General features: G+C 44.6%; 1 protein-coding gene across 1 annotated transcript in view; it reads left to right on the forward strand.

Moving 5' to 3' along the window:
* CCK (cholecystokinin) overlaps window positions 1-9232 on the forward strand; it is a 28174-nt gene extending 18942 nt beyond the window's left edge. Inside the window, exon 3 of the mRNA XM_030189991.1 lies at window positions 9099-9232. Coding sequence (XP_030045851.1) covers window positions 9099-9232 — 134 coding nt within the window. The remainder of the gene's footprint in view (window positions 1-9098) is intronic.
* The last annotated feature ends 4203 nt before the right edge of the window (window positions 9233-13435 follow it).

Raw genomic sequence — 13435 nt, forward strand, 5'->3', positions numbered from 1 at the left:
CCTGTCTCACACTTTCTCAAACTCCGACACAGTCCTCGTCTCCATGACCTCCACCAGGAGGCCATTCTACACATCTACCCCACTTTCCGTGAAATAGTATTTTCTTAGAGTCTTCCTAAGCACATTTCCTCTTCAGGGCCGCCGAGAGACTGGGCCAGGCCCGGGGCATGGCCGCCCCCGGGCCCCCGGCCCCGCCCCCCACTGCCACTCCCCAGGTTGTCGCTGCCCCCCTGGGGGGGGCCCGGCGCCACAGTCCCACCCTGCCTCCGCCACCGGGGCAGGCCCCTTCCACCCGAACCCCCGCCAGCAGAAGTGCTGTCTTCTGACTCCAGCGTGCACGGCCCACACAGACGCGCTCCTCTCAGCTGATCTTCGCTGTACTCTGCAGGGCTTCTGTGCATCTGACACCCTGCAGAGTACAGCGAAGATCAGCTGAGAGGAGCGCGTCTGTGTGGGCCGCGCACGCCGGAGTCAGAAGACAGTACTTCTGCTGGTGGGTGTTCGGGTGGAAAGGGCCTGGCCCGGAGGCGGAGGTGGGTGGGACTGCATTGCCGGGCCACCCTTGGAGGCCCGGGCCCCGGGAATTTTGTCCCCCCCTCTCGGCGGCCCTGTTCCTCTTAACTTCATCCTATGCCCTCTCATTTCAGAGTTTTCCTTCATTTGGAAAAGGCTCACCTGTTGTGCATTAAAGCCACTGAGGTATTTAAACATCTCTATTATATGACTTTCTCTCCCACTTCTCTTCCAGCGTATACATGTTGAGGTCCATGAGCCTTTCCCATATGTTTTATGACAGAGACCATTTACCAGTTTGGTAGCCACCCTGTGGACTGACTCCATCCTGTTTACATCCTTCCGTAGGTGCAGCCTCTAGAATTGCACGCAGTACTCTAAATGAGGTCTCACCAGAGACTTATACAAGGGCACTATCACCTCTTTATTTCCTGCTGGTCATCCCCCTCCTTATGCACCCAAGCATCCTTCTGGCTTTGACCATCAGTTTTTCTACCTGCTTGGCCACCTTAAGGTCTTCAGACACAACCACCCTCAAGTCCTGCTCTTCTTCCGCACAAAGAAGCACTTCACCCCCAAAACTGCACCATTTCTTTGGATATTGTAACCCAAGTGCGTGACCCTACATTTATTAGCATTAAATCTTAGTTGCCAGTTTTTTAGACCAGATCCTTCCTTATGCCATCCACACTCTCTGGGGTGTCCACCCTATTACAGAATTTGATATCATTCACAAAGAGACAACCCTTACCAGACAGCCCTTCTGCAATATCACTCACAAAGATGTTAAAGCATCCCTTTCCTCAGAGCAAGCTCCATTTATCACTACCCTCTGTCTCTTCCCATTTAACCAGTTTTTAACCCAGTCAGTCACTTTAGGTCCCATACCAAGGACACTCAGTTTATCAGTTGCCTGTGTGGAACCGTGTCAAATGCTTTGCTAAAATCCAAGTACACTACATCTAGTGCCCCTCCAACGGCTGTTTGATCACCCAGTCAAAGATATCAATCAGATTCATCTGACATGACCTGCCTCTAGTAAAGCCATGCTGCCTCAGGTCCTGCAGTCCATTCAATTCGAGAAATCTCACAATCCATCGCTGTAGAAGTGTTTCCATTAGTTTACTCACCACCGAGGTCAGACTGTAATGCCCAACCTCCTCCTTTCTTCCGCTATTGTGCAGAGGTACCACATCTGCTCTTCTCCAATCTTCTGGGACCACTCCAGACTCTAAGGAGGCATTGAAGAGATCAGACAGCGGAGCCACCAGAACATCTCCAAGTTCCCTGAGCACCTTCAGATGTATCCCATCAGGCCCCATCACTTTAGTTTAGCTAGCTCCTCATGAACAAAGTCTTCTGAGAATCGGTCCCAGTCTACTACACATCCATCCCCCTTACCATTTGTTTTCTGTGGTCCTATCCCTGGTCTTTCAGAAATAATTGTTGAACAGTTCAACTTTATCCTTATTGGCTTCTATATATTTTTCTCTCTCAACTTTGAGCCTCACAATGCTATTTTGGCACTTCCTCCTGTCACTTATGTATCTGAAAAATGTATTTCCCCCAATTTTATCGAATTGGCTATCTTTTCTTCCATTTGTCTCTTCGCTTTCCTGACAACTTTTCCAGCTTCTCTTAGCTTTTCTAGGCATTTTTGCCTGTCTTCCTCTTTCTGAGTCCTCTTGTAACGTGTGAAGGCTAATCTTCTTTCCCTTACTGCATTCGAGAACCAGAGCAGCCTTCTTTTCCTCTTACTCTTATGTAATTTTCTAACATAAAGGTTAGTTGCTTTTAAAACAGCTCCTTTCAGTTTTGCCCACTGCTATTCTAACGTCCTTCAACTGTTCCCATCCAACCAACTCTTCCTTGAAAAATTCCCCCATCTCAGCAAAGTTAGTTCTCTTGAAATCTAGGACCTTCAATCTCAAATAAGTCCTTTCCCCCTTTGTCTTAATATTGAACCATACCATTCGGTGATCACTAGATGCCAAATGATCTCCCACAGTAACATCAGAAACAATGTCCTCGTTTGTAAGCACAAAGGTCTAGAATAGTTCCAGCCTGCATAGAGTTCTGTCACCCACTGCGGAAACAATTCTTCTGTAGAAAATCCAAGATCCCTTTGCTTCTAGTCGACACTGTAGCAGGGATGCCCCAATCAATGTCCAGCATATTAAAATCAGCTATCAGTAGTACTTCCCCTTTCCTAGCTATCTTATGGATATCTTCAATTAAGTCTCTGTCCATTTCTTCTGACTGTGAAGGTGACCTGTATATCCTTTAGATTGTAAGCTCCTTCAAGCAGGGACTGTCCTTCTTTGTTAAACTGTACAGCACTGCGTAACCCTAGTAGCGCTCTAGAAATATTAAGTAGTAGTAGTAGTACACCAATGTAAATACATTTTCCTTTCCCTCTTACCAGTTTAACCTACAGCGCTTCTTCCTTTCCCCATTCATCCTACAGTTCTGTCACTTGGGTATTATTATTAATACTAGTATAAAAGGCCCGTTTCGGTAGGCAATGAAATGGGCGCTAGCAAGGTAATCCCCCCCCCTGCAGCATCCCTCCTGTCTCCCCTGCCCCCCCCCCTGCAGCCACCCATCTGGTCTCAGGACCCCCTCCCCACCAACCCTCCTCTGCTCCTGCAGCCACGCATGTGCAGCGGCCCTCCTCTCTCCCCTGCCCCCCCTGCAGCCACCCATGTCCAGCAACCCTCCTCTCCCCCTGCAGCCACCCATGTCCAACAACCCTCCTCTCCTTTCCTCTTGCCCCCCCTGTAGCCACCCATGTCCAGCGACCCACCTCTCTCCCCTGCCCCCCCTGCAGCCACTCATGTTCAGTGACCCTCCTCTCCCCCTGCCCCCCTACAGCGTCCCTCCTGTCTCCCCTGCCCCCCCCCCCTGCAACCACCCATCTGGTCTCAGGACCCCCTCCCCACCTCCCTCTTCCCTGCCCCCCCTGCAGCTATCCATGTCCAGTGACCCTCCTCTCTCCCTGCAGCCACCCATGTCCAGCGACCCTCCCCTCCCCCCTTGGCGCATCACCCAAGCCCCTACTCCTCCCCTTGGGCACATCAACCCCCTCGCCACCCGCAGCCGCCAATACTAACGCTGTCCTGTCGCTGCTGCGTCTCCTGTTGAGCAGCAGCGGCCGGTACCAAAAACAAAAAGCCAAAAACAGATTTGTAACCTGAAACTCGGCTCCGTAGACAGCCATCTGGCATTGGCTGTCGTCTCTGCAGCTGCTCCTCCTCTCCCCTCTGACATTGCTGCGCTCCTCCGGGGTCTTCCTGCAGGGGCAGTGACGTGGAGGGGAGGGGAGAGGAGGAGCGGCTGCAGAGACGACAGCCAATGCCAGATGGCTGTCTACGGAGCCGTGTTTCAGGTTAAAAAAAATTTTTGGCTTTTTTCTTTTTGAACCGGCCGCTGCTGCTCCACAGGAGAAGCAGCAGTGGCTGGACAGCGTTTGTATTCGCGGCTGTGGATGGCTAGGGGGTTGATGTGCCCAAGGGGGGGGGAGGGGCTTTGGTGATGCACCGGGGGGAGGGGCTTGGGTGTTGCGCCTGGGGGGGTGGCACTGAGAGCTGATTGGTAGGCAGGGGGAGGAGTAGGGAAACATGCTCCTCCCCCTACCTAGCTCACGGTTTTGCAGAGCAGGGGCTTGGGTGTTGCACCGAGGGGGGGGGCATTGACAGCTCTTTCCCAGGCAGGGGGAGGAGTAGGGAAACACGCTCCGCATGTTTCCCTACTCCTCCCCTTGCCTTGGAATCAGCTGTCAGTGACGTCACTCACGTCTGAACGTTCTAAACTGCCTAGCAGACCACCTCCGAGGGAGCCACAGTCCCAGGCACATTAGAACGTTGGAGGTGAGAATTATTATATAGGATATAACGCCACTCCTCCACCCTTTTTTCCTATCCTGTCCTTCCTGAATAGATTATAGCCAGGTATAACCATCCCAGTCATGGTTCTCCGTGAATCATGTCTCTGTGACTACTGCTATATCCAAGTCGGTTTCTATCATTGCAGCCTCTAGATCTAGGCATTTGTTTACCATACTACAGGCATTGGTATGTAAGGCTTTCCAGATTTTACCCTATTTTTCCCTTTCTATAGGGGTATTTGATGTCTTACCTTCCTGAAGATTGCTAATGACTTTGAGGCTTTTCTCATCCATCCCCAGCAAATTTAGTTTAAAGCTTTATTTAGTACTTTAGCCAGTCTGTTACTGAAGACACTTTTGGGCTCATTTTCGAAAGAGAAGGACGCCCATCTTTCAACATAAATCGGAAGATGGACATCCTTCTCACAGAAACGTCCAAATCGGTATAATCGAAACCCGATTTTGGACATCCCCAACTGCACTCCATCACAGGGACGGCCAAAGTTCAAGGGGGCGTGTTGGAGGCATAGCGAAGACGGGACTTGGACGTGCCTAACACTTGGATGTCCTTGACCCATAATCAAAAAAAAAGAAGGACATCTCTGACGAGCAGTTGGACATTTTCACCCGGACCTGTTTTTCTTATGACTAAGGCACAAAAAGGTGCCCAAAATGACCAGATGACCACCGGAGGGAATCGGGGATGACCTCCCATTACTCCCCCAGTGGTCACTAACCCCTCCCACTCTCAAAAAACATATTTAAAAATATGTCGTGCCAGCCTCAGATGTCATACTCAGGTCCATGACAGCAGTATGCAGGTCCCTAGAGCAGTTTTAGTTGGTGAGTGCATTTCAGACAGGCGGACCCAGGCCCACCCCCCCTACCTGTTACATTTGTGGAGGAAACAGTGAGCCCTCCAAAACCCACCACAAACCCACTGTACCCACATCTAGGTGCCCCCTTCATCCGTAAGGGCTATGGTAGTGGTGTACAGTTGGGGGTAGTGGGTTTTTTTTGGGGGGGGTTAGGGGGCTCAGCACACAAGGTAAGGGAACTATGTACCTGAGAGCAATTTATGAAGTCCACTGCAGTGCCCCCTAGGGTGTCCAGTTGGTGTCCTGTCATGTCAGGGGGACCAGTGCACTACAAATGCTGGCTCCTCCCACGACCAAATGGCTTGCATTTGGTCGTTTCTGACATGTACGTCTTTGGTTCAAAAATCACTGAAAATCAGAAACGTTCATGTCTAGGGACGTCCATCTCTAAGGACGACCAAATTTAAGGATTTGGACATCCCTGTCGGTATTTTCAAAACAAAAGATGGACGTCCATCTTATTTCGAAAGTTCGGGTTTCCCCGCCCCTGGATTAGGACGTTTTGAAAGGACATCCAAATCGAAATGTGGACGTCCCTTTCGAAAATGCCCCTCTTTATCACTTTCTTGAAAGATGGACGCCATCGCCACTCAGTAGCTCTTGGAAAACCATCCCATGGTCAAGGAAACCGAAGTGCTCACATCGGCACCATCCATACAGCCACACATTTAGCTCCAGGATGCAAGCTTCCTTCATTTGGCCTTTGAATGCTGACAGAAATCCAGGACTAGCCTAAAAACTCCTCCCTAACATAGCAGCTCTGTTCATATTCATTGTGGATATCTTGAACATCCAGCTGACTATGAAGTCTATAGGATGGGCTTGAGAAGCCCTGCATTACGTGCAGTGGGTAATCAGGACTGGTTTGCCCTATCCCTTATCACCTGGAAATATGTGAAGGAGCATTTTTGATATGACATCTAAATCCAATTTTGGACATTTTGCTGAAAACATCCAAAAATCAAGTGGTGAACATGGTCATTTTCAAAACAGTCATTTCATAGACCTTTTATAGATGCTTTGTGCTCAGTGTGATTTACTTTTGTGACCATTTTCTAAAAAAAAAAAGTCCAAGGGAAAAACGCACAAAAGCAAGCCTTTTGGATGTATGGGGAAGCCAGCATTCTTTGTAAACTGACTACACAGACATCCCAGCAGAGTAGTGGGGCATCTTAGGGGGTGCTGCACTGGACTTCACTTAAAACATCCCAGGAACACATCTCACCATTGCCTCCTTATATTGTATGGTGAGCCCTCCAAAACCCATCAAAAACTTACTGTACACCACTAGAATAGCCCTTATAGATGCAGGTGTCACCTATATGTGGGTACAGTAGGTTTTTTGGTGGGTTTTGGAAGGCTCACATATTCCACCACAAGTGTACCAGTTAGAGTAGGATATGGGCCTGGGTTCCCTTCTCTCCCATGCACTGCACTGACCACTAGGCTACTCTAGGGACCTGCTTGCTGCAATAGGACTGGCTATAACATCTGAAGCTGTCATAGAGGTTGATATGTACCATTTCTTTCAAATCTTTGGGGGGGTCAGAGGGAGTCAGTGACCATTGGGGGAGTAAGGGGGGGAGGTCATGTCTTAATCCCTCCAGTGGTAATTTGGCACACCTTTTTGTGACTTAGCTGTGATTGAAACAGGTCTAGACCAAAACATCTGACTTTTAACCCTGGAGGTTTTTGCTTAGTTCCATTATGGCAGAAAACCTTCCGAGTTCTGGGAACACCCAAATCCCTCCCCTCACACACACCCCTCCCCCCTTGTGACTTGGACACACTGCATACAAACTGCATAGAAAAACATCTAAAAACAGATTTTGAAAATAGCAATTTGGACATTTTGGCAACAAAAATGTCCATCTGCTGCTTTGTGCCACTTTTTGGATGTTTTTTTCTTTTTCAAAAATGAGCCCCTTAATCTCTCCTCTATTAAACTCAGGCTGTGTACTCCTTGTCTCGGCATCAGGTCAGTTTGAGCTTTACAATCCATTTGCAAAAATATGTTTAGATCAAAGTAAATAGGAGACATAGAACTAATCAAACTTTTTAATTCCTCCTCACTGAGATGGTGACTCTTCTAGGAACATGGTGATTGTCTTACTCATGTCATTTACTTTGTGGCATCATTCTCCTATCACAAAAGCAATTTAAATCATGATAGTCTGACTCATCTGTGACTCAGAGGTGCCATTCTTACTTAAAAAGTTCACACAGCATGTGAAGTTAGAATTATTCATGTATCCCATCAAACCTCTTGGAGGTAGTGACTCCCACACCAATGTTTTTTATTCTGGGCAAGATAGAAGTGGCATTAGATACTGAACCATTTCATGGTAAAAAAAAAAAAAAATCAAACCGAGACACAAATAGATTGATATTCAGAACAATTTAACCAGGCAGGAGGGAATCCTGCCAGGTTAAATCATAGTGAGCAGGTCATTCTCAGATTTCCAGTGGAACTTTACCACACATGGTTGCTGAAAATCCAGTGTGGCTGCCGTGCCAATCACCGGATAGTACTGGGACAATCTGAGGACAGAGTCGAGGAAGAGTTGCGAGTTATGCAGGCATCAATGACATTCAGTGCCCATGATCGCATAGCTAACTAGGCATGTAAGCACTCCACAAAAACAGTCTTAACTTTACTATCTGCATATGGCACTGAATATCTGCCGTTAACTTCCAGGTGCTGCTGAAAATCCAGATGTTCAGTTCCAGTGCCTGAACAGGACCCAGTGATGAATATTCATCTCTAAGGGGCCCTTTTACAGAATGGTGTTATGCCAATCTGGAACTATTGCCGGCCAAACGCTGGTGCTGGCAGTAATTCCAGTATCAGCATGCACCATTTGCCGCACTATGGAAAATAGCTATTTTCCAGCATGGCGCTAACCCGGCGGTAATTTGGCAGCGCCATATGCCACCCAGTTACCACCGGGTTAACACGGGAGCCCTTAATGCCACCTCAATGGGTGGCATTAAGTACTAATTCCCTGCATGGCCATGCGGTAAGTGAAATCTTTACCCGCTGCAGTAAAAAGGGCTGCAGCGTGCAGCAAAAAAGGCCCCCACCACTAGCACAGGGCCCCTTTTTACCACAGTTTGGTAAAAGGACCCCTAAATTAGCCAACAGCATGATGACCAGCCACCATTGGCTGAATATTGACCTGAAAAAGTTCATTTGCACTCTTCTTACAGACCACCTATGGTGGCGTTTAAATAAAAATAATTTTTAAAAATTTATTTATTTATTTATTTATTTATTTGCATTTGTATCCCACATTTTCCCACCTATTTACGGGCTCACTGTGGCTTACAATACATTGTAAATAATGGAAATACAGTTTGTTACATTGCGATTATGGGTTACATTGTGAAAAGTTAAGAAGATAGAGTCAGATCAATCACCTTTGGTGCGTAGAAACTATAGGATAAGACGTTGGGGAATTGCTACGGTGATCAAATAATAGCAGGAGAGCGATGGGGTAAACAGTTTTTATCTATGGGTAGATTGTTGGAAGGGAGAGAGTACGTGGAAGTGGAGTACGTGAGGTAATGTCTTGAGGCTTCCTGTGTAGATAGTTCATATTAAGAACTTCCCTATTTTCTCATGCAAAGCTGAAAGTAGGAAGATAACTCACTGCTGCATTTTTCTCTGCTTTTTCTTTTTTCTTTTTTTTTCTGAGCAGTGCTTGGGAATTAGCCAAAAATCAAAGCACTTCTCACATTGCATGATCTGAGAGACAGACTGCTGGCTAGACTGTGTTAATGCTTTCTTCTAAATTGTATTTCTCCTCTTCTTTCTCCAGGATCTTCAGGAAGATATGCAGTAGCCCCAAACAGGCCTGTTATTGACCCTAGCCACAGGATAAGTGACAGAGATTATATGGGATGGATGGATTTTGGACGTCGCAGCGCCGAGGAATATGAATATTCATCCTAAAGAACATAAAAATAAAAATACGTGCCCTTCTCTTGTACAGAAGAAAACAAATAATCCATTGTCTTTACAAATCAGTGTTTTAAAAATATATTATATACCTAATGTAAATTTGTTTGAAAACTATACGATGCAATATACATATGAAGAATTTTCCAGAAAATGGTCTTTTAGGGTTTCTTATCACATGCTGTTGATACTACATTAAAAGATTATTTCATTTTACACCTTTGTCCTGTCACAACAAATTGTTGGGTACTTTACAATAAATTACAATAGAAAAACAACCCTTAATCTGTTATGAAAACTAAATATTTTGCAGCCATTCTGGGCTGTCTTGAAATAATCTCTTCAAAATTCTCACTGGTTTTAAGTAGTTCCCCAACGAAATTGCCATAGTAAGCCGTTCAGGATAATACTGTCACAGTTGTTACATTGAATAGTTCTGAATCATAAGAAAGTTTCATTTCTCTGGCTCATGCTTTTTATGATATTTCAATAAAATAGGAAATTCTGGTAAAATCTTGGAATAAATGCAACATTACCCAGCCAAGCAATGAATGCATTTTTTTTCTAGAGGATGGGAGAATGTTGAGGTTTTTTGTGAAATGTCTGGAAAGATCTAGATTTTTCAGAAAATTCTTCTAATTTGTGCAATAATGCCTGCTAAGCCAATTCAGGCATGCATTAAAAAAAAAACTGGGGAAAAATGTCCAAAAATCAAGGGGAAAAGCCTCCATGAACTGAAAATGAACTATAAATTCTGACACTGTGCATATCCTTATAGTTAACCTCTTCAGTCAATCTCAGTACTCATTTTTTCCTTGCCAGTGAGGGTTTTTATTTAAGGGCACTGTTAAGGGTTTGTTGGTTTATGTCTGAAATAGCGCTTTGAACGCATCACCATTTCATTGCCCCCCTACTCCAGTGAAGGAAACATTCTGTTGATCTAAGGAGCTGCCACCCAAAATAACTAAAGGATCACAGAATGTCTCATTTCAAATGGGTGTCATAGCTTTGAAGGACAAAATGCATAATCAAAACAACACTACTGACAGCATTTAGGGGCCCTTTTACTAAGCCGCGTAGGTGCCTACGTGTGCCCAACGTATGTCAGTTTGGAGTTACCGCCTGGATACTGCGTGGCCTGGGTGGTATTTTTTATTTTTATGCGCATCCGCTACATGCACTGTAAAATATTTTTTCTTTTCCGGCGCACAGCAGAAACTGGGCAGTAATCATTCTACTCGAGTAGACCATTACCGCCCGGTTAATGCATGAGACCATGCTGCTAAGTCAATGGGTAGCGGTAAGGTCTCCGGCCCAAAATGGACACGTGCCAAATTTTGCCACACATCTATTTTCAGTTTTAAAAAAAGACCTTTTTTGCAAGTGCATTGAAAAATGGGCCTGTGTGTGTCCAATACATGCGTCTACACCAGCACAGGCCATTTTTCAGCATACCTTAGTAAAAGGAACCCTTATTGAGGGTAATTCTTTTTTTTTTTAATTACATTTTTTATTTATAACCATTTAAATTTTTACAAGCGATAAAACAACTTGCTGGAAATACAGAGAAAATAATATGTAGGAATTTCAGTCAGGTAATTCTATTCTCTTCCTTAGACCACTAAATAGGGAGCGTAAAACACGATAAGGAGATCAATTAAACAGTAAACAGAGAAAAAAAACGTGGTATTAACCTGATTATTCCCAGATATTATTCGTCTAATTCATTATTCCACATTGATCATCTGGTTGGCTTCTTCAAGGCCAATACAGTGTATAGTCAAATCATTTCATTGAAAAACATACTTATTGTCCAATATTAGTTAGAAATAATACATCTGATTACATTCTTTCTCTTTTAAAAACCAGAAGTTATTTAACAATACATATACTTATTGAGGGTAATTCTATAAAGGGGTACCTATTTTTAGGTGCAAAGAACATGCCTATTCAGAGTATATTTTGTAAAACTAGGCACCTACTTTATAAACCACTGGAGTAACAGTCAAATATGCACCTGTATTTTAGGTGTTAGCACCTACACTAGCCATAGAGCAAGTTAAAATTTTTATTCCTAGATTGTTACAGGACACATATAGATCATAGTATTTTATAATCTATACATGTAAATGATTGTTGCAGCTGTCCAGATTTTGCCATGTCTGAGTAAGTGGAGCTGACGTATCAGCCATCGTGCTGAGGCCTTCAGGGTCTGTTGTGAAGTCTGCAGTTTGCCTTTATATTGACTGGGATTTGAGGTGGGTGATTTCTTTGGGAAGGAAGGAAATTTTGGTGAAAAATTGAGGTGGGAAAGTCTGTTGGCCACAAATTTGACCTCACAGCATACCCTGAAGAAAGCCACAGCATGATGGCTGAAACATTAGTTCCATTTTATTCCTATGGGCCTTGCTGCAGATAACTCGAGCTAATCATTAGTAAAAGACCCTTTGAGTTTTTAATCTAACCTCCTTGGGTTTGAGTATCTCCAGTTCTGGTGTATCAATAGCGGGAGTTCCTTGCCACAGTAAGGACTGGAGGCCCACATAGGGTTTGCCATTTCTGTCTCTTGAACAGAGTGACAGACAGAGAAACCATATGAGATTTGGCAGTTATCCAACTGCTCTAGGAATATATACTGTCTAACAAATTCCTAGACCCCTGACGCAGGCCGATAGGGCCGAAACACGACTCATGTCGGGTCGCTGATTTTGCCGATTTGAGTGGAGTCTTTGTTGTGGACACCATCTGGGGGAGGTTTTTTGGCTCCATTTTTTTTGCTTGCCGTTTGATCTTCAGTGAAACATTAGTTCCATTTACTCAGATGCGGCAAGACCTGGACAACTGGAACAACCATGATGTCAACCGTAGAAGCCTAAGAGAAAATATGCATATAAATGTGCACCCTATCCAGCTCCATCCATGTGAACCCCCCCCCCCCCCCATCCACTATTCTTTAAGTACACATTATCAAATATATGTTCTTGTCAACTAAATCTAGACAGCTCCTCAGAGAATTACTCCTCATACTGTAGGAAAGAAGGACTTTTAGGGGGCATGGCAGAGATTAGCATAGTGTTGAAGTATAATAATGCTTAATAAGATTTTATCAGGTCTGGGATTTTTTTAATCCAGAAAAGATCATCCGTGTGGAAAAACAAAAGTTAAGGGTTCACTTGTGATATGATTCCAGGGCACAACATATCAGTAAGACCTTGAAGTTTTCTTTTCCATTCTAGAAACTTGCACATTCAAATTTATGCTTAGCGTGCAAATTTTTTGCATGCAATTTATAGAATAGTGTCAGTTGCATGCATAATTTAATAATTAGATGCTAATTAGTCTTAATGATCAATTATTGGCTATAATTGGTCTTGATTTACAATTACATGCATAACTGCCATTAGTCACTATTCTATAAGTTGCATGTGCAAAATCCACCATGCGCAACTGGGCAAGTGGGGTGGCATGAACCTGGGAGGTGCATGGGTGGATCAGGGGCATGTCAAGCAGTTATACGCACTGTTTATAGAATACTAGCATTTATGTGCTTAACTGCCTAGACTTAGGTGCGAGCATCTACGCCAGCCTTTGAGCTAGCATAACTGCTTGCATCTAAAGTTAAGCGTGCAAATGCGGACTTACGCTATAATTCTATAATGACCATTGTGTGCTCAATTGCCAATATAGAATTGGTGTTTAGCGCACATCATCCCTAACGTTAGGTGATTTTCATAGAATTACTCCCTCTCTAGCTGAAACCATCCATTTTCCGCTCACCTCGTAGGTATCTTGCATTTTGCAGATATATAATAAACTTTAGTGGTGGAAGAAATTGCTGCAGAAGGCATCTTTAGGACTTCTAAGAGATAATCCTTTGACATCTGTACAGGAGAAAATAAGGACATTATTAAGAAGTTTAGGAAGTCTAAAGGTAATCACCTAGGATGTACATTTAAGGTTGCCTTAGCCACTGCAGCATTAACAGCCTGTAGGGCTTTCACATGCTGATCCCACCATAGTAAATGTCTCCAAATGGGACTCCAGAGTCTCCTGTTAGTTCTGCACCTTAGCTTGAAAATAAACAGTGAGCATCAAGCTTGCTTTCCTCAGGCATTTCCAGCACCAAGTTCTGCTCTGTAAAAACCAATCAATTTGCAAAGAAGACACAAGTTAGTTGTTAAATAGCACAAGGTTCAG

The sequence above is a fragment of the Microcaecilia unicolor genome, chromosome 1 (assembly GCF_901765095.1).
Source record: "Microcaecilia unicolor chromosome 1, aMicUni1.1, whole genome shotgun sequence".
In the NCBI taxonomy this organism is placed as follows: Eukaryota; Metazoa; Chordata; class Amphibia; order Gymnophiona; family Siphonopidae; genus Microcaecilia; species Microcaecilia unicolor.